Source organism: Podarcis cretensis, assembly GCF_951804945.1.
Source record: "Podarcis cretensis genome assembly, chromosome: 6".
Lineage (NCBI taxonomy): Eukaryota > Metazoa > Chordata > Lepidosauria > Squamata > Lacertidae > Podarcis > Podarcis cretensis.
Window position 1 is genome coordinate 3,946,072 of NC_137175.1, and position 20,631 is coordinate 3,966,702.

The following is a 20,631-nucleotide window of genomic DNA, read 5'->3' on the forward strand; positions in this document are numbered from 1 at the left end:
GACCAGAATGTGGTTTATGTTAGGATATAGTTCCATTCCACCTTTAGAACAGATGTGTGGAGTTGTTGTATGTCACATGTCTGCTTACTTCCAGCATAGTCTGCTGGGAACTTCCGTTGTATATCGTTTTTGCTATGCTGCTGTTTGCTGGGACACGAAGGGAAGCAGACAGGTTTTTCCTTTGTTCCTGATGCTGAATAAACGCCTGTAAATATGCTTACGTATGTCTCTGTCCGCCACTTCTGTTGTGAAAAGTTATTCACTCTGCTGATTAGAGCTTGCTCAGTCTCTGAAGGCTTCTGAGGCTCGAGTCACTGATAGATGCTGTTACGAAAACCAGAGTTCGCCTTGCTCCAAGCCGGTGGCTGGAGCCAGCTGGGGGCCTGCCAAATGCCCCCGTCTCCCCGGACGCATCCCAACAGTCTAAACCTCCCTTTAAATCCATCTCAGCTAAAAGAAGGGAACTCACTCTGAAGCTCAGCTACAGGTGGTACCTAACACCACGGAAACTGGGGCTGATACGCCAGGAACCTCACCAAAATGCTGGCGAGGCTGCACTTCTACAGGTCCATACCTTCACAAGTGGTGGGAATGCACCCAAATCCAACCCTTTTGGACAGCAGTCCTACAAAAAAATGTGCAAAATAACTAAACAGGTATTGGAAGCCACCCCAGAACTGGCCCTATTGAATACTTTCCAAGACAGCAATGCTCACTCATGCTATAAAGAGCTTATAAGCCACCTAATACGGCTAATTTGGCCCAACAATCCCTTCCCCCTCACACATGCAAACAACTCTCATTGCAGTCAACTAAAGACAATATTGAAAGTGAGACTCCTGTCTTCCACTTCCTCCCACAGTTTGGTCAAACTCATTCTGGTAGCTTCGAGAACACTGTCCCACCATCTCGTCCTCTGTCGTCCCCTTCTCCTTGTGCCCTCCATCTTTCCCAACATCAGGGTCTTTTCCAGGGAGTCTTCTCTTCTCATGAGGTGGCCAAAGTCTTGGAGCCTCAGCTTCAGGATCTGAGAAAAGACTCTACGGCTGGGGAAAAAGAGAAAATGCATGTACTTTTGTAACCTAAGAAAATCTTTTTTTTCTTTTTTTAAAGAGACAAACCCTGAGAGATTCAACAGCCTTCTTCATTTACTGAGATGATTTATAAACTGCTTGATCAAGAAAGCTCTCCAAGTGGGATCTGCAAGCAGCCCCAAACTGCAATCCTGCTCCTTCAGAGGGAGTTCATTCCCACTCAGGACAGGCACTTGCCCAATTTTCAAGACACAGGAACCACTCAGCCGCAGAGATTCCATCTCATCAGGGCTCAACTTCGGCTTATGTCTTCTTATCAGATTGCAAGCTCCTTGGGGCAGGGACCTCTCTCCCTCTCTTAAGGTGCCATGTACAGTAATCACATTATAAGAACAATAAAAAAAAAGGAGAGCAGGAGGATGCCCAGTCAGAGTTCCTTAATGAATGCGAATGTTTCATGGGAGCTTCAACAAGAAATACAAGCCGTTTTCAAAAAGACTGAGGGGAAACTGGTCCGTCCCCCCTCATGCATTTAAAGTAAGTTTTGCTCAATAAAAGAACGCATCTGAGTAGGGCTGCCGTATTTTGAAGAGCAAAAAAAGGGGACACATTTGCCAACTTCTACTGTTAACAATAGATCGCTGTGACGACTCTCATGTTAAACCGTGAAAAAGAGGGTGTATCCTGGGAAAAGATGACTCATGGCAACCCTACATCTGAGTCATTAAAATGGACAAGGAGAAAGCACAGCAGATTTCTCTGAATGGACAGGATACTGGTAGTCTCCACCCAGCGGCAGATTAAGAGGCTGCAGGCAGATGTGCAGGATGGAGAAGACATTGCTGGAAGACACAAAATATCCCATAGAATCTCGACTGTAATGCAGACACGTTCCTGGGTCTCTGCATTCAGAAGGTGTACGATGTGTTTGTGTGTGTGTGTGTGTATGCATGGGGGGACAGGAGAGATAGAGAGAGGTATTTTAAAAAATTCCTTTTTGTAAAAAAAGAAAGAAATGCAAGCATGAAAAAGCAAAGAAAACGAAGAATAAGAAATTTAAACCATAAAGTGCCACAGTCTGGAAGGATGAAAGTACAAAGACAGAGGGGTCGGATCCAGCTAAGCTGGTGTGCCAGCAGAAGCCAGTGCAATAATAATAATAATAATAATAATAATAATAATAATAATAATAATAGTAATAAATTTTATTTATACCCCTCCCTCCCAGGCCAGAGCCAGGCTCAGGGCGGCTAACATCAATAAAGTCACAGTAAAAACATAATTGGGGGGGAGGGGACCAATTTAAAATACAGGTTAAAATGCAATTTAAAATGTAGACTCATTTTAAAAGTAGCTGATAGATCAAGACCATAAGGGGAGGGAAACATAAGGGTCAGACTGAGTCAAAACCAAAGGCCAGACACAACAGCTCTGTCTTGCAGGCCCTGCAGAAAGATGTCAAGTCCTGCAGGGCCCTGGTCTCTTGGGAGAGAGCGTTCCACCAAGTCGGGGCCAGTACTGAAAAGGCCCTGGCCCTAGTTGAGACCAGTCTTGCGGCTTGGGACCTCCAAAATGTTGTCATTTGTGTTGGAAGAAACAAGATTTGCCCACCCTGGAAGAATGGCAGATGCAAGTGATAGATTACATGGAGATGGCAGAAATGACTGGCAGAATCCGAGACCTGGGAGAAGAGTCGGTGGAAGAGGACTGGAAGAAGTTTAAAGACTATTTGCACAAATATTGTAAAATGTTTGAATGTTAAAAAGATGTTGGATATAAAGACAATATGGCATTAGTGACATAGTAAAAGGAATATGCAAAAAAGTGTGAAAAAGAAAGGGGGAAAAGGCCAGAGTAATGTTATGTCAAATGTATATTAAGTGGTATAAGGGACTAAGCTATAAAGATTAGGTGAAAAATGATGTGGAAAGAGAAGAAAAACTGGAGACATAATAGGTTGAAACATATAATTATAAACGAGGTTTGAAAGAGGGTCAGAATTTGCTGAACTTGATTGTGTAAAGGGGAACACAAAAAAGGGAGATGTGAGGAAGTCAAGAAAGAGGGTTATAGAACTATGAAGTTAAAAATTGGATTTCTTCTTTGTTTTTTTTAAATGTTCTTATTGTTTTTTTCTTTTCTTTTTCCTTTTTGATATATCTGTTTTTGTTGTATGTCTGTCTTACTTATGTTTCTGTTTTGTAAAATCTCAATAAATATCTATTAAAAAACAACAACAAAATGTTGTCATTTGTGGACCTTAAGGTGCTCCGCGGGGCATACCAGGAGAGGCGGTCCTGTAGGTACGAGGGTCCTAGGCCGCATAGGGCTTTGAAGGTCAAAACCAGCACCTTAAACCTGAACCTGTACTCCACCGGGAGCCACACGAGCATAATAGGACTCCCTCCACTCTCCGAATTGGCTCAGGGACATCTGGGGAAATCCCCAGATCAGCACACGGTTGTGGGGCAGGGAAGACTGTCCGAACAGGAAAGCTGAAATTGCTTGCGGCGATGGAACAACTGGAAGAGAATGACCCTGATTTTCTTCCTGGGTTTCAGATTCCACCCATGGGCCCAGAGGAGTAGCGCGGGGGGGGGGGGAGCTGCCGGGAGATGATGGGCCCTTGCATCACTCGGCTGCGTGGCGTCCCCCGTCGGTGGGGAAGGCGGGCCGATGGCGAGACTTGTGGTGGCACCCAAGCCTCAGGAGGCAGAGGTTGGGGGCACAATACTTTCCTTGCCCCGGGCGCTTGGCAATCCATGCTACGCCACTGTTTGGGCCAGTACGTTTCTCTCAACATGAACTAACTCACAGGGTTGTTGTGAAGATAAAATGGAACTGTGGGGAGGTAGGCATTCCTTGGAAGAAAGACGATAGAGGAATGAAATAAACAGCAATATTGGGGGGCTTGGATTTTCACCAGGGGCAACCCTTGCGCTAGGCAGTGTGAGGCAACCACTTCAGGCAGCAGATGTGGGGCGGTGGCTGTGAAGGGGGAAAGCTGTGGGTCTCACGCCACCTACCCAAGACCCCCAAAGCTGACCCTCAAGTGCAGAGAAAGCAGGCGGTGTTGAAGACCCAACTTCCATCTGGGACACCTTTGGGAAGTGGAATTACAGAGTGCCATTTCCAAGGCATCTGACCTCAGAGTATAGGAAGCTGTGACGCGGATCATAACTGCAAGCATGTCAAATGGGAAAAAAACATATATGAGACCCTTAATATCAGGATTGTGGGTTTGAGCCCCACATTGGGCTTGGACGAGATGGACTCCCAGGGTCCCTTCCAACGATTCTATGCTCAAAGTGCCTTTGGAAGAAGCTACCTTGACCTCTCCAGTGTGTTTGACTGATTGTACTATTGTACTACCAACCTTACTGTATGCTTGTGAAACATGGGACCACTTATAAACGCCAACTCCTTGAAAGATTCCATCAATGGTGTCTCCGAAAATTTTTACACATCACTTGGGAATACAGGCAAACTAATGCCAGTGTACTGGAAGAAGTAGAGATCACCAGTGTTGAAGCAATGATTCTTCAATGTCAACTTCGTTGGACTGGTCATGTTGTGTGGATGCCTGATGATCGTCTTCCGAAGCAACTACTCTATTCCGAACTTAAAAATGGAAAGCATAATGCTGGTGGTCAACAAAAGAGGTTTAAAGACTGTCTCAAGGCAAATCTAAAAAAATGTAGTCTACACACGGACAATTGGGAAACACTGACCTGCGAGCGCTCCAGTTGGAGAACAGCCTTTACCAAAGGTGTCCTGGGCTTTGAAGACACTTGAACTCAGGACTCAAGGGGAAAATGTGCTAAGAGGAAGGCACGCTTGGCAAATCCACACCGTGATCAACTCCCACCTAGAAACCAATATCCCCACTGTGGAAGGACATGTGGATCCAGAATTGGCCTCCACAGTCACTTATGGACTCATTGTTAAAACCGTGTTTATGGAAGACCATCTTACTCGGCGACGAGGGATCACCAAAGAAGACAAAGAGTTTGACTGATTATTTGCAACTGTTTTTCTGATGATTCCTTTATTCTATGAGATTTATGTTGTATCTGGGGCGATCCATTACATTCTCGTTATTTATCATTTGTGAGCGGATTTGTGATTCGTGTGAGTGAAAAGCGGCACACAAATATAATAACCGAAACGAAAGAGGCAGCTGTTGCACCATCAGTGCAGCGTGGATAGTATGACTTCCATGGAGGAGTCCTGCTTATTTGAGACACTGACTCTCTTTGAACAGATAGGACTGGCTTTAATAGAATCTAATGCTGGAATATTTGCAGGCAGGGATGCCAAGGAAAGCCCCTGCAGCAATTCTTAGCAGGAAGGTTTAAAGACGACGGACCAGGAGTGAGGCAGGCTGCTGGATTTGGGTGCAGCTCAGCAAAGCAGGAGGGAAATTGGCTCCCAGAGGCCTACAGGGAGGGTGTTGCGTGATCAAGGTGCATAATGCCAAGCTCGTTTCCAGGAACTACAGGGGGAAATCCTCGTCCGTGGGGATGTTGAGAACGATATCCATATCTGGGGTGCACCTGGAAGGAAAAAGCAAAGGGCAAATCAGAGGAGAGGAAGCGCAAATGTCTGAGGCAGAAAAGAAGGGCAGAAGAGCAGCAGCAAAACTGCCATTTCCCTTGTCTCTTTCACAAAAGAAGTCTTCATGCAGCGCAGTAAAAACTATGGGACTCGCTCCCCCAGGAGGCAGTGATAGCCTGGGTGGCTTTAAAAGAGGATTAGACAAGACTGTGAAACAGGAGAGGGCTCTTGAAGGCTACTGGGAGTCATTTTGGACTCACAGCTGTCCATGGAGACACAGGTTAATTCTGAGTCCAGGGCAGCTGTTTACCAGCTTCATCTGGTACACAGGCTGAGACCCTCCCTGCCCACAGACTGTCTCGCCAGAGTGGTGCATGCTCTGGTTATCTCCCGCTTGGGCTACTGCAATGCACTCTACGTGGGGCTACCTTTGAAGGTGACCCGGAAACTACAAGTAATCCAGAACACAGCAGCTAGACTGGTGACTGGGAGCGGCCGCTGAGACCACATAACACTGGTCTTGAAAGACCTACATTGGCTCCCAGTACATTTCCGAGCACTATTCAAAGTGTTGGTGCTGAAAGCCCTAAACGGCCTCAGTCCAGTATATCTGAAGGAGCGTCTCCACCCCCATCGTTCTACCCAGACACTGAGGTCCAGCGCCAAGGGCCTTCTGGCGGTTCCCTCCCTGCGAGAAGCCAAGTTACAGGGAACCAGGCATAGGGCCTTCTCGGTTGTGGCGCCCTCCCTGTGGAACGCCCTCCCACCAGATGTCAAAGAGAACAACAACTACCAGACTTTTAGAAGACATCTGAAGGCAGCCCTGTTTAGGGAAGCTTTTAATGTTTGATGTATTACAGTATTTTAATATTTTTTTTGGAAGCCGCCCAGAGTGGGTGGGGTATAAATAATAAATAATAATAATAATAATAATAATAATAATTATTATTATTATTATTATTATTATTATTATTATTATTATTATTACTGCTGCTGCTGCTGCTGCTGCTAGCCAAGATGGCTCTGATCTGCCTCCACATTCGGAGGCAGTGATGCTTCTGAATGCCAGGAGGGGAGGGGGCTCGGGGGCTCAGATCGGTTCTCACACACATTTGGGTGGCCTCTGTGAGAACAGGATGCAGGTCTCGACTAGGGCTGGGCGATATATCGATATAGCGTCTAAAACTGGTTTCATAATTTCAAACCTGGCAACACATGCCAAAATCACAATGTGGGGGAAACCGTGAAGCCAGCCAATGCTTCTCTCCATTCCTGCAGCCCTTGTTCAACTCTGCCGGCCCAGCTCTCCCCTGCCTCATGTAGGGGGGGCAGCGAATCACAAGAGCAGGCGCCGGCAAAAATCAAGATGCAGGAAAAACCACGAAGGCAGCCAAAGTCTCTACATAGCTCCACCTTATTTCAGACATTGTGCTATATCGTTATACAGTGGTACCTCAGGTTACATAAGCTTCAGGTTACAGACGCTTCAGGTTACAGACTCCGCTAACCCAGAAATAGTACCTCGGGTTAAGAACTTTGCTTCAGGATGAGAACAGAAATTGTGCGGCGGCAGCAGCTGGAGGCCCCATTAGCTAAAGTGGTGCTTCAGGTTAAGAACAGTTTCAGCTTAAGAAGGGACCTCCGGAATGAATTAAGTACTTAACCCGAGGTACCACTGTATATAGCAATGTTTAGCTGGTGATCTATCACGTTGTTGAAAACCAGATATTGCCCAGCCCTAGACTAAGATCTGCTTATGTCCTTGGGACTGGCAGCAGGAAGCTGGCAAGGAGGACAGGAACCAAAGTGGCCCCGTCAATTTTCATTGCCTAAAAACAGGGTCCCACAAGAGACTGTGAAGCTGCAGGCTCCTTTATTTCACCCTGTAACCTGCTAGAAAGCCGCCCTGCTTCTTCCTGCTTTTCAGTCCCTGGTACAGCCCCTTGGCCAATGCAACACATCACCCCCCCCCCCAGGGCTTGCTCAGCGTGAAAGCATGGCCCAAAGTGCCCCCAGAAAATGCTACTGCTTGGGACACAGGCTAAGGGACCTACTTGGGTCTACGGAGGAGGACATCTGCAAAGATCACTTCTCGCGGATCCCTAGTGGAGTGATGGAGTGTGTTGAGGTTCTTGTGCAATGCGGCAACGTCTTTTACCAGTCCAGCAATTACCTGAAAGGAGAAAGAAGCAAGTCAGGGAGATGGGTGAAGTGGGTTCTAGCCCACGAGTCACTGAGGTGCCGCAAGACTTCTTGCTGCTGTTGTAACAACTCCTGCCCTCGCAGTCCGGCTCCAAACACTTCCCATTCCCCTGCTCCAAACGGCCTTCCCCCTCCACGAAGTTTTAAACACGCCGGGCTTCCAGATCAGAAGTTCACCGCTTACTCACAGGTAACTCTGAGGGTGCCCTATTGCTGCCTCCGCCGAGTTGTAGAGAAAACCTCTGCCTGAGTTTAGCTACCACCATCAGGCCGAGCCGGAGATGTGGACGATTCTCTTCATATGATGATCCAATTATTTTAGCTCCACCTTCAATCTACACTCAGCTCAGCATCTCAGCCTACAATCCACCAGGGGTGGCATTTCATGTTCATCGCGAAAGATAGAACTCCCTCCCAAAGCGCCTCCATGCCAAAGACCAGCCTCCCTTCATTCCAGCTCCAGTTGTGAGATCGTTTCCCAGGGATGTTGGGAGTAACGACCAGTCAGGGTGGAGTAACGGCCAGGAACACTAAGCCCCTTCTTGGGACTCAGTCCACCTCGGAAGGTGCTGGACTCTACTTCACTGACTGGACGGTCACCTGTGAGCGATTCTTCATTGCAGGGGGTTGGACAAAATGGCCTTCAAGGTCCCTTCCGACTCCACAATTCTATGACAAGGAGTGTTGGGAGGTACCAGCTGGTACTCAGGGAAGACACCCCACCCCACCAAGGAGGAAGGCTCCGAGCCCAGAGATTGCTGGTGGGACACTGAGGAGAGGTCAGAGGAGGAAGGGCTAGGTGCTGAAGGAGCAACAGGGTTTAGTGAGCAGGGAGAGCCGGTGATAGAGAGCAGTTCAGACTCTGAGGCTGAAGCAGAGGGGGGCAGAGATCAAGAGCCTGCTGAAGAACCCAGGGAGTCTCCCTCTCCTGCTGAGACAAGCCCTCCCCTCCCCGCCCTGTCTCCAAGAGTACACAGGACAATGAGGAGGGCAAGACAGAGACCAAAGTTGCACAGATGCAGTTTGGGGCTGCTGGGGAAACATCTGGAAGAGGAGGAGCCTTAAAAAGGGTGGAAAGCAGGGGCCGTCAGTCCTGCTCTATAGGGGCAAGACCTACTGGAAAGAGTTGCTGAGTTTTATGTTCACTTCCTTGAACAAAAAGTGAACTTTGCTGGCAACTGGCTCTGCTTCATCTGGCTTCAGCCCTGACACCCCAGCCCAGCCATTGGCAGAATTCCCCGCCGAGCCATTTGCTGCCGTCCCCAGGCCTCTTGCCTCCTTTTGTTTGCTTATTTGTCTTTTCAGCTCCAAATTGTTCTTATCCATCTGGTGAAGGCCGTCCTGGTATTCCATCAGTTTCTTCTGCACAGAGAAAGGGGGAAATGCGATTTAGAAGCAAAGATGGACAAAGGATCCCGGAAGGCAACAAGAGGGTACCCTGAGCCCTCGGAAGGTGTGAGTTCCCAGAGGACAGTTCGACAGATCGCTTTGCCAAGCTGCACGCAGTGGCTCAACTGACATTCAAGTTGCCACTTGACTATCATAAATGAAATCATTTTTCAGAGGGTGTGAATCTCCCTGCCAGAGATTGGGGGGGACGGGACTATTCCTGCTGAACCTTCTGCTCCAGTAGACAGAAGAGCATTTCCCAGACATTTTGAATTATATATGCATACATGTGTTAAGATATTCCGTTCTACCTTAAGAGAAACAGGATGTTGTGTGTGTCACATGCCTGCTTACATTCCAGCAACAGCATGCTGGGAACTTCCGTTTGTGTATAAAAAGGTAAAGGGACCCCTGACCATTAGGTCCAGTTGTGGTCGACTCTGGGGTTGCGGCGCTCATCTCGCTCTATGGGCCGAGGGAGCCGGCGTTTGGCCGCAGACAGCTTCTGGGTCATGTGGCCAACAGGACTAAGCTGCTTCTGGCGAACCAGAGCAGTGCATGGAAACGCCGTTTACCTTCCCGCCGGAGTGGTACCTATTTATCTACTTGCACTTTGACGTGCTTTCAAACTGCTAGGTTGGCAGGAGCAGGGACTGAGCAACGGGAGCTCACCCCATTGTGGGGATTCGAACCGCCGACCTTCTGATCGTCAAGTCCTAGGCTCTGTGGTTTAACCCACAGCGCCACCCATATAGCTTTTGCTTATGCTGTTTGCTTGGACACGAAGGGGAGCAGACATGTTTTTCCTTTGTCCTGATGCTGAATAAAATGCCTGTAAATACGCTTTACACAGCCTCTAATCTGCAGTTCTGTTGCGAAGAGTTCTTATCTCTGCTGGTTTGCGTGCTCAGCTTCTGAAGCTCGGGTCGCAGTTACATGCTGATCCAAGGACCGGAGTTCGCCCGGCTGCCGGCCGGTGGGCTGGAGCCAGCTGGGGGCCTGTCAATTGCCCCGTTTCCTTGGATGCATCCCAACAACATGTACACAGTTGCCTTATCTTGCATCGGGTCATCTGTGGATATAGGCCACTAATCTCTGGGCCTGGTGGCGGCCCAAACAGAAATGGCATGAGAAAACTGTGATCAGATCCCCTGACATTCTGCTTTTTACTTAAAAGCATCTGCCAAGGTTTGTGGGTTTGTTTGCAACAACACCACCAGGGAAGGGAGCGTTTGAGAGCCTTCGCTCAAAGGCAGAGCATGTGCTCTGCGTGCGAAAGGTCCCAGGTCAATCTATAAGTAGGACTGTTCCCGGTCTGAAAACCTCAAGAAAATTGCCTGTCGGAGGAAGACCACAATGAGCAAGATGGGCCAATGGTCTAACTGGGTCGCAGGAAGTCCTCTTCCCTCTCACTTGCTGCTGCCACACCTGTCGGCTCCGCCAACCTGTCTTGGCCCCTGTGGGCACTGCACTAGAAACTCCCAATGTAGGGAAATAATTTACAATATAGGGAAATAATTTACTTGACCTCTGGCCAAGTGAAGAAGCCCGGACACATTGCATGGAAAGTAGAAAACCCCAACCAGCCCCACCCAGACCCATCCACTGGGCAAAGCACAGACAACCAGCCCTGCCCCACGGACCTCTGTAACGCGCTGCAAAAAGCGCTCCCGCTCCTTTTGCGTCTTCATTGCCATATTGTCCAGGCACTTTTTGAACACATCCTCCATCTCCTCCAGTTCGTCCTGGGGGCGGCAAAGCAGGAAAAGGGATCAAACCGGTACCCAAGGGCTCTTTGCTGCCATCCCTGTGCCCAAGAAGACAAGGCAGAGGCCAGCAAGGGCTCCCTCGGCTCACCTGTTGCTCTTCGTTCAGGTTTCGGACGCTGCGCATCAGAGAGGCTATCTGGACAGCTTTCACTGGGTACTCCTTGTCCATGTAGGTTCTCAGGATGTTGAGCTCCTCCTGGAGGACGTGCACTTTGGCCTGCATGCGTTTCATCTCCTGATCCAGTTCTGGAGTAGGAGGAAGAGGGCAAGGCAAGAGGAAGAAGATAAAAGCAAATGTTGTTGTTGCTGTTGTTGTTGTTTCTATACCGCTTTATATTTTTAAGAGAAAAAATCTCAAAGCAGTTTACGCCACATTAAAATGTCAAAGGAAACAACCCAGACGAAAACATTACTGAAGAAAGTCAGATATAAAGTATACAGTCAAACCAACATAATTAACTAAAATATTGTCTTAAAGATTTCAAAATAAAAATTACAAAGGAGGTCAACTACAGAATACATATTTAATACAAACAATAAAGTTAACCAAAAAAAAATCTTAAATTTTCAAAAGAAAACGTTGCTAAATGAGGTCAAATATAAAACGCACATTTAAAACAGCAGAATTAACAAGAGAATAAAACATTCCTCTTCTCCCAGGCCTGTGGCTAATTAAAACAATCTACGGTATTTAAAACTGTGTGTGTAGCAGGGCATTGTTTGCTTTTGTTACTATGATTTGTATTTTTCTGTTTTCTGCTAACTTTCCACTACAGCTAAATTCAAAGATCTCCTTGGGTTTACTGGTTTGGGCTCCTTCTCTGCCCCACCCAGCTGGGAGCAGGCAGGGCATCAGAGATCGCGTGCTGCTTACTTCCCAAATTCTTCTCCACCGTTTTCTCTGCTGCCGCAAGGTCTGCTTTTGCTACACCAGCTTGGTTCTGACTTGAGTCCCGAAGAGATCGGATGATTGTCTGCAGAGACAGGAGCAAAAGGCACCAGTTCTTGGGACTACCAAGAACCAAAGCTAGTTCATGAACCTCTTGCAGCTCTTAGTTTGTACAGAAAAGTCAATCGGGATTCCACAGGGTGGGTGCCACTACTGAGAAGGCCCTCTGCAGTGGCGGTAGGATGGAATACGCAGCAGAAACTGAGAGCTCCTGGAGAAAATATTTTAAAAGAAGGATTTCTCACTTTAAAGAACAAGTATCATGAAGCAAAGAATACAGGCCTGAAGCCTGATTGCATCTTGGAGACTAGATTTAATTGAAGCAGAAAGGAATAGACAAGAGGAAGACTTTGGTAGTATTTACTCCCACCTCCCCATTGCAGACGTAATCTCAAATGTGCCAAGCTACATTCTAAAGGGTTTCCCCAAGCTATGGACAAGCTGCCAAAGACGGTGGAGTGAAAGGGAGAACCCCAACACACTAAGATAATTTTGAGGACTGAAAGAGGAAGAAAGGGACTAACAGTGGAGCTAGTTTGTACAGAAAAGTCAATTGGGAAGAAATCCAAAAGGATCCCTCCAAACTGGGTGGCTGGGAATTAGAATAGCCATGTAAGCAACTGTCAATCAACGCAGGTTGGGAGAAAAATATCCTAACTTCCCAAAGGCACTCCTGGAGTCTGAACTAGTGGTGACTGGCCAGAGAAAGTGCCTGGGAGTCATATTGAAAAGCTTGATGAAAATGACAACCCCAGTTTGCAGCAGCTCTGGAAAAGTAAAAATCTATGTTGGGGTTGTTGGGAAAGGGACTGAAAATAGAACTACCAATATCATAATGCCAGTATCTGTGGTGCACTATGTAAATTGGATTTTATAATACTTCAGAGCGAATAACGCAAAACAAAATATTTAAAACATGCACAGCATTCAGGATTAACAATCACTGTGCTCAGTGGGGATTACTGCCTAGTAAGCTTGTTAAGGATTGCAAGCAAAATTGTTGGACTTCTTATCCAATGATTTTGGTCGCATAAGATTGCACTAAGACTGTTTTCCATAGCGATAGGTTTCACTGCCTCAGAATGCTTGTGAACATTCCATGACATCACAGCAGGCTGGCCAATAAATTGCAGGCGGGCAATTTATAATCTAATTGTATGAACTTCAACCGCTCCTGGCTATATGGGAAGAGCTGTTAAGTCAGTGGCAGAGAACACGCTTCACTTGCAAGAAGTTCCATGTTGAACTCCTGTCTGGGAAAGACTCCTACCTGAAACTCTGGGAAGTCACCGCTATTCAAGACAATCCTGTGCTAGATGGACCGTTGCAGGGGGCTGGAATAGAGAGCCTTTGGGTGTCCTCTCCAAATTTACTATACTATGATTCTATGACCAATACTCTGACTCAGTATCAGGCAGCTTCCTACATTTCTAGAAGCATAGAGAAGCTGCTTAGTTCAAGCAAAGGGCTGGGATTCAGGAACATCCCTTCCGTGCCAATTATTGCCAGGTACAGCCACATGGCCCTGACGCAGAGCGATTCAGGTGTCTAAGGCAGCTTTCTGACTACACCAGCCTTACCCTAAACATGTCGTGCTGCTGGAGAAGGCCCCTGGCCTGGACGACGGTGTCTGCATCCATCTCCTTGATCTCCTCCATCAGCGCCCGGTTTTTCTCCAGGAGAAAGTTGGAATGGCGTTTTATTTCTTCCAAGCTGTTTGTCTTGTGCTTGATAAACCGCTGGGGAATTTTTGGAAGGAAGGGATTACCAAACAGCTCACCTCTTCTTCTTCTTTTTTAAATATATTTTTATTGAACAATTTTAACAAACCAAATTATCAATCAATATATCCAGTTACATTCCCCCCTTTTTATTCCCTCCCATTCCTCCCTCTCCAACCCTCCTAAAACTTCTTTCAGCTCCCCTCTCTGATTTGTTTGCACATATTATTCTCTGCATGTTAAAAAGTTGTGCATATCATTACCTTATACTATGTTCTACTAATAAATTTGTGAATGTTTATTCAAAACCTGCCAAGGAATCCAAGACCTTTTGCTGTCTTTATAAATAGTTTGTAAAAAGTTCCCATTCTTCCTTAAAGTCACGGTTGTCCTTCTTTCGTAGTTTATATGTTAACTTTGCCAATTGCGCATAGCTCATCAGTTTTTCTTGCCATTGTTCTTTCGCTGGGACTTCCTTGTTCTTTTCAGCTCACCTCTTCTTAACGCCACCCAAAACCGGAGGATGCCAGCAGTCCGAGAATGCTTTATGTACCTGAATGATCCTGATATTCTCCATTCTCTTGGCCCGGGCCATTTCCTTTGTCATATTTAGATTCCAAGTGGACTTCTGTCGCATAGAGGGCATCATTCTCACAACCGTTCTTGCAGTCGTTGCCCATTCTGAAACAGAAAAGCGGCATTAATTTGTTTTGGGTAAAGCACTCAGTTTACGGCTGCTGGGGACAGAAAGTGCTGAAAGTTTCTCCAGCCCGGAAGAGTTTGGGGTAGCAACCAACTCCTCCTCCTCCGCCCGGGGGCCGGAGTCCAGGCACACAAGCAAAACCTTTCCCAACCTATTTTCTTCTCTTTCGGCTTTTCTGGAGAACTGACACCCCCTTTCTTCTTCAAGTCGTTTGGTGCCGAAATTGGAGGCATGTTTAATTTCAGTGCGGACTTCCGCGCCACATTGTCTCTTTGCCATTTGCTGTAATCCTAAAGGCGACACAAGAAAGGGACAGGCTCATATGGAGGAAGCAGACAATATTCAGCAGAAGAACACCCTTTAAGACAAAAAACAACAACAACGAAAAAAGGCCCTAAAAGCAAATGCATCCCTGGGCAGGTGCAGAGTGCCTTTCTGTTTGTGAAGCAAACTGTTCCTTGCCTGTCTGAAGAGAGCATAATCTAGTGTTCCGCACCTCAGTCATTCAACTGGGAGAAAGCTCAAGGGAGACCAAGACATGCAATGACCTACCGGTTATATAAGGGATAAGGTGATCTCTCAAACATAGGACCTTATAGGTTCATATCAATAGCTTGGATGTTTCTATGCCACCAATCTTATGCAGGCAATTAAGAAATCATCTTTCTGCAATTTCCAATTCTATTTTTTTACTGTGTATAGATATTCCTGCAAAATGCTTTGATATCTATTTTATTTATGCACATATTAAATTTGCATACCGCCTTTCATCCGAAGATCCCAGGGTGGTTGATAACAGAAGACAAAATGAGAATTCAGAATACATAGTAAAACAAAAACAAAATATGTAATAAAACGAATCATTAATCGCTCTCCCACAAACACATTTAATACAGTATTCTATGATATAACTGTATGCAAGTACTTTTAGAAATATATATGTAATTACATTCAGGGAAGAAAGAACTGTGGGCAAACTGGATTTAATTGCTTTATTATTATTTATTGGGCTAATTAGTCACTTTGTTTACAAAATGCAAACTCACAGCGACTTGCAATATAGTTGCTGTACCGTTTTGTAAAATTGCCCCTTCCCCACTTTCTGGGACTCACAGTTTGTCTTATGGAGCTGATGAGACTCTTGGGGAAGATAGTTGGACTCTGGAAAGCCATCTTTGGAGCCCGTGGCCAGGCGGGAGGGAAGAACGTCAGAAGGCTCTAAAGAGCCAAAGAAGAAAAGTGGAGAATAATAATAATTTATTATTTATACCCTGCCCATCTGGCTGGGTTTCCCCAGCCACCCTGGGCGGCTTCCAACAAAACACTAAAATACAATAACCTATTAAACATTAAAAGCTTCCCTAAAGAGGGCTGCCTTCAGATGTCTTCTAAAAGTCTGGTAGTTGTTTTTCTCTTTGACATCTGATGGGAGGACGTTCCACAGGGCAGGTGCGACCACCGAGAAGGCCCTCTGCCTGGTTCCCTGTAACCTCACTTCTCGCAGCGAGGGAACCGCCAGAAGGCCCTCGGAGCTGGACCTCAGTGTCCGGGGTGGAGACGCTCCTTCAGGTATACTGGGCAGAGGCCGTTTAGGGCTTTCAAGGTCAGCACCAACACTTTGAATTGTGCTCGGAAGTGTACTGGGAGTCAGTGTAGGTCTTTCAAGACCGGTGTTATGTTGTCCCGGTGGCCACTCCCAGTCACCAGTCTAGCTGCTGCATTCTGGATTAGTTGCAGTTTCCAGGTCACCTTCAAAGGTAGCCCCACGTAGAGTGCGTTGCAGTAGTCCAAGTGGGAGATAACTAGAGCATGCACCACTCTGGCAAGGCAGTCTGCGGGCAGGGGGGGTCTCAGCCTGTGTACCAGATGGAGATGGACACAGAATTGACCTGCGCCTCCATGGACAGCTGTGCATCCAAAATGACTCCCAGGCTGCGCACCTGGTCCTTCAAGGGCACAGTTACCCCATTCAGGACCAGGGAGTCCCCCCCACCCGCCCGCCTCCTGTCTCCCAAGAACAGTACTTCTCTCTTGTCAGGATTCAACCTCAATCTGATGTGAACCTCAATAATGATGTGGTTATATATGTTTAAATGGAAAATTAATAAAAAAATATTTTAATGATAATAATAATAATATAATATTGAATGGCCCCTTTCGGGAGGGAGGCGGACCAAGCGCAGCCTCACCGCTTGTTCTCCTGGGCCTTTGGATCCCGTTGACCAAAGGTTAAGGGCTGATATGATAGGTAAAGGTAAAGGTACCCCTGCCCGTACGGGCCAGTCTTGACAGACTCTGGGGTTGTGCGCCCATCTCACTTAAGAGGCCAGGGGCCAGCGCTGTCCGGAGACACTTCCGGGTCACGTGGCCAGCATGACATCGCTGCTCTGGCCAGAGCCAGAGCCGCACACGGAAACGCCGTTTACCTTCCCGCTGGTAAGCGGTCCCTATTTATCTACTTGCACCCGGAGGTGCTTTCGAACTGCTGGGTTGGCAGGCGCTGGGACCGAGCAGCGGGAGCGCACCCCGCCGCAGGGATTCGAACCGCCGACCTTTCGATCGGCAAGCCCTAGGCGCTGAGGCTTTAACCCACAGCGCCACCTGCGTCCCAAGGGCTGATATGATAGCCATGTTCAAATATAGAAAAGGATGTCACATAGAGGAGGGAGAAAGCTTTTTTTCTGCTGCTCCAGAGAAGAGGACACGGAGCAATGGATCCAAACTACAAGAAAGAAGATTCCACCTAAACATTAGGAAGAACTTCCTGACAGTAAGAGCTGTTTGACAGTGGAATTTGCTGCCAAGGAGTGTGGTGGAGTCTCCTTCTTTGGAGGTCTTTAAGCAGAGGCTTGACAACCATATGTCAGGAGTGCTCTGATGGTGTTTCCTGCTTGGCAGGGGGTTGGACTCCATGGCCCTTGTGGTCTCTTCCAACTCTATGATTCTATGCTTGAGATCAAGAGGCAGGGAGTTCCAGGTGCCACCACACTAAACGATCAAGTTCTTACAAATGTGGAACGGGTATTTTTGCAGCATCTACATTGGTGTCATCAAAAATATTCCGTACTTTGAGATAGCTCTTGTGCAGCTGTGCTCCTTTGCATCCGTCTAGCCAAACGCAAGGTGTTTCTTTTAAAAGGAGATTCAGAAGCAATGCAAAACACAAGTGAGTGGGAAGAAGAAGATTTTATTTCTAAACAGCAAGCAATATATACTTACCAAGCATGCACTTCTATCTGCCACTTGGAAGCCCTCAAGAAGCCGCAAAGTGACTTCCCCTGGTAGCTTCAGTTTGCACAGCCCTGCGGCCGATCAGTCCGTGCAGGAGCTTCTGAAAAACTCTGCCCAAACTATCCGATTTTATAGATAGCCACTCACTTTCCCACAATGATTTCCAACATCAAAGAAGCTTCCCAGAACTACTGTATCCTATGATTCTATGACCTGCCGGGCTCCGGTCGGGTTTCCCGCCAGCGCCGCTCCCCCTCCGGGATAGACTGCCCCTGGCCAGGGAGGCTCCACGCGGCCTTTACCTGCTGCCGCTCCCCGTCGCGCTTTCGCCCAGCCTCCCGCGTCTCCTAGCAACCGGCGAAGACCTCCGTCCTCCTGCGCGTCCGCCCGCCGTCTCCATGGCGACCGAGGGAAGTACGGAAGCCGAGCCGGGGTGGGTGAGCCTAGCGCGGGGACCGTCCGCAAAGTACCACACGCTCTCGGAAGCGTTGCTCACTCCAAAGAGCCATCGGCGTGGAAAGGACCTCCACCTCCCTACCAGCCACGCTTTGGAAACATTTAATGCTGTATCTGAGATTTCGGCTTCCCTCTTTCGCGCTCCCCGCAGAATTCTTCGCCTCCCGGGATCGGGTACTTTATGGACGGTCCCTGGAAGTAAGGAAAGCCCCGCCCCGGGAGTGGCCACGCCTCCGCCCTCCAGCATTCCGCGCATGCGCGATCGACCTTTCGCACACGTGCGTTTCTCGAGATAGGGTGGCTGGTTGCAGTCGCTGCAAAAGCGTCTTATTGTATGTTGGTTTGTCTATTTCCCCGCTCTCTCATCTGCAAAGGGTTGTAAACAAAAATTGCCCTTTTCCCTTATGGGGTATCCAAGAGCCCATATAGAGTCCTTACATAGGTTCCCTATTGGTAGGAGAAAATAACAGAGGCCAACCCGAGAATATTGAGAAGCAAAGCAGCTAGTAAGCCTGATCTTTATTGATCTGTTGCAACAGGGTGCTCCCAACACACACAGGAGAGAGGAGGAACCCAGAAAAATGGCGTGCAAGGTCTTATAAAGACTTTTGAAATTGCCACCCTGTAGATCAAGACCAACCCCAGAAACATCATACATACATCACAGAAGGGGTGTAACCTAAGACCACCCCTCAGATACATCACACCTGCATCACAGAAAAAGCGGTCTAAACAGAAATTTGAATGTTGTTTTTCTCCTGTCGTTTATCTCCTGTCTGGCAGGTTACTTGATTGGATTTCCTGGGGAGCCTGGCCAGTCTTTTGAAATGATAAATACTTAGTTCCTGGGTCAGGTCACAGGCTCACACCCTATTCATATCTTAAATGTGCCCTTAAGACAGGATTTGTGAGGAAAGAGTCGATGGGGAGGTTTCCCACTTTGACCTTGCAGAGAAATAATTGAGGTCAGTTTGGGAATCAAAAATGGTTCCAGGTCGGTCTTCCTGTGCTGATCTATGTACGTGCTTGGTTGGTATGCTTATGAACATTACCATATATCTAAGACCTCAAAATTCCTATCACAAAAGCAAATTGCACCAAAGGAAACGCCTTGTCTTCTTAAGTTTCAGCCCCATATTTCCCCACCCCGCTGGGTAGGAAGCTGCTGTATGTTGAGTCAGGCTGCTGCTCAATTTAGCTCTGTATTGCCTGCACGGACTGGCAGCAGCCGTCCCGATTAACAGACAGGGAGTCTTGTCCATCGCACCTGGAGCTCCATGCAGTGTGTGCGAGATGCTGAAATACATGTGTGTTTTTGCTCAGCGTTAATTTATTGCAGTTGTGATAACAGGAGCCTTTCCTGCACAGCATCATTATTGCTTTTTATTAAATTTGTATACCACCCTTCATCCTAAGATCACAGGGCAATTTGCAGTATAAAAATAAAAAATGAAAACACAAAACAAAATCAAACCGATCACCCCACCCCCAAAAAACCACATTAAAAAAACCATAGGACATTAATAAGTTGAATGCCTGGGAGAAGAGGGATTTTTTGCCTGGAGCCTAAAGATATGTAACAAAAGTGCCTGGCGAGTTTCTCTGGGGAGAGCGTCCCACTGCAGAAAAGGCCCATTCCTATTGCTGCTCTCTGGACCTCTTGTGGAACAAGGCACATGAAGAAAGGCCTGATGAAGATTGCAGGGTTCAAGTCGGACCCACCTGAAGATGCTGACGATTAAACCTGGGACCTTCTGCATGCCAGGCAAGGGCTCCCCCAATGAGCTGCTTGGGCCTTGCCCATGTCCCACATAGTGCACTGTATTGGCAGATTAAACTATGGCCTTCTAAACTGTGTGTGTGTTTCAGGAGATAATTGCTCGTTTGTTACTATGTTAGGTATTTGTGTGTTTTTACATCGTAAAACAGGGGACGCAGGTGGCGCTGTGGGTTAAAGCCTCAGCGCCTAGGGCTTGCCAATCGAAAGGTCGGTGGTTCGAATCCCTGCGGCGGGGTGCGCTCCCGCTGCTCGGTCCCAGCGCCTGCCAACCTAGCAGTTCGAAAGCACCCCCAGGTGCAAGTAGATAAATAGGGACCGCTTACCAGCGGGAAGGTAAACAGCGTTTCCGTGTGCGGCTCTGGCTCTGGCTCTGGCCAGAGCAGCGATGTCACGCTGGCCACGTGACCCGGAAGTGTCTGCGGACAGCGCTGGCCCCTGGCCTCTTAAGTGAGATGGGCGCACAACCCCAGAGTCTGTCAAGACTGGCCCGTACGGGCAGGGGTACCTTTACCTTACATCGTAAAACAGGGATGCGGGTGGTGCTGTGGGTTAAACCACAGAGCCTAGGGCTTGACGATCAGAAGGCCAGCGGTTCGAATCCCTGCAACGGGGTTAGCTCTCGTTGCTCGGTCCCTGCTCCTGCCCACCTAGCAGTTCGAAAACACATCAAAGTGCATGTAGATAAATAGGTACTGCTCCGGCGGGAAGGTAAACAGCGTTTCCGTGCGCTGCTCCGGTTCGCCAGAAGCGGCTTAGTCATGCTGGCCACATGACCCAGAAGCTGTATGCCGGCTCCCTTGGCCAGTAAAGCGAGATGAGCGCCACAACCCCAGAGTCGGT

The 20,631-nt window shown here is 47.7% G+C and overlaps 1 protein-coding gene across 2 annotated transcripts; it reads right to left on the minus strand.

Annotated features, from left to right (window-relative positions):
* Positions 1–5,289: 5,289 nt before the first annotated feature.
* Positions 5,290–17,967, minus strand: LOC307217822 (uncharacterized protein C20orf96). 2 transcript variants are annotated; one of them, XM_079979763.1, is made up of 11 exons: positions 17,858–17,967; positions 15,438–15,542; positions 14,476–14,614; positions 14,175–14,302; positions 13,481–13,639; positions 11,826–11,925; positions 11,040–11,197; positions 10,826–10,927; positions 9,069–9,155; positions 7,646–7,764; positions 5,290–5,590 (listed from the first exon to the last, which is right to left on the minus strand). In XM_079979763.1, exons 2-11 carry the CDS (start codon positions 15,495–15,497, stop codon positions 5,530–5,532), a joined length of 1,113 nt encoding a protein of 370 aa, XP_079835889.1. In that variant the 5' UTR covers positions 15,498–15,542; positions 17,858–17,967; the 3' UTR covers positions 5,290–5,529. The 2 variants fall into 2 exon arrangements, with proteins under 2 accessions (XP_079835889.1, XP_079835890.1); XM_079979764.1 differs by lacking the exon at positions 17,858–17,967 and adding an exon at positions 17,769–17,789.
* Positions 17,968–20,631: the final 2,664 nt, after the last annotated feature.

What these genes read in the sequence shown, in the direction of transcription:
- LOC307217822 (XM_079979763.1), bottom strand. Translation starts at nt 15,497, where the DNA reads ATGGCTTTCCAGAGTCCAACTATCTTCCCCAAGAGTCTCATCAGCTCC. An exon ending in AGCAGCACGACATGTTTAGG is followed by an intron (nt 11,926 to 13,480) that starts GTAAGGCTGGTG and finishes CTGTCTCTGCAG; the next exon opens with ACAATCATCCGATCTCTTCG. An exon ending in GTCCTCCTCCGTAGACCCAA is followed by an intron (nt 5,591 to 7,645) that starts GTAGGTCCCTTA and finishes TTTTCCTTCCAG; the next exon opens with GTGCACCCCAGATATGGATA.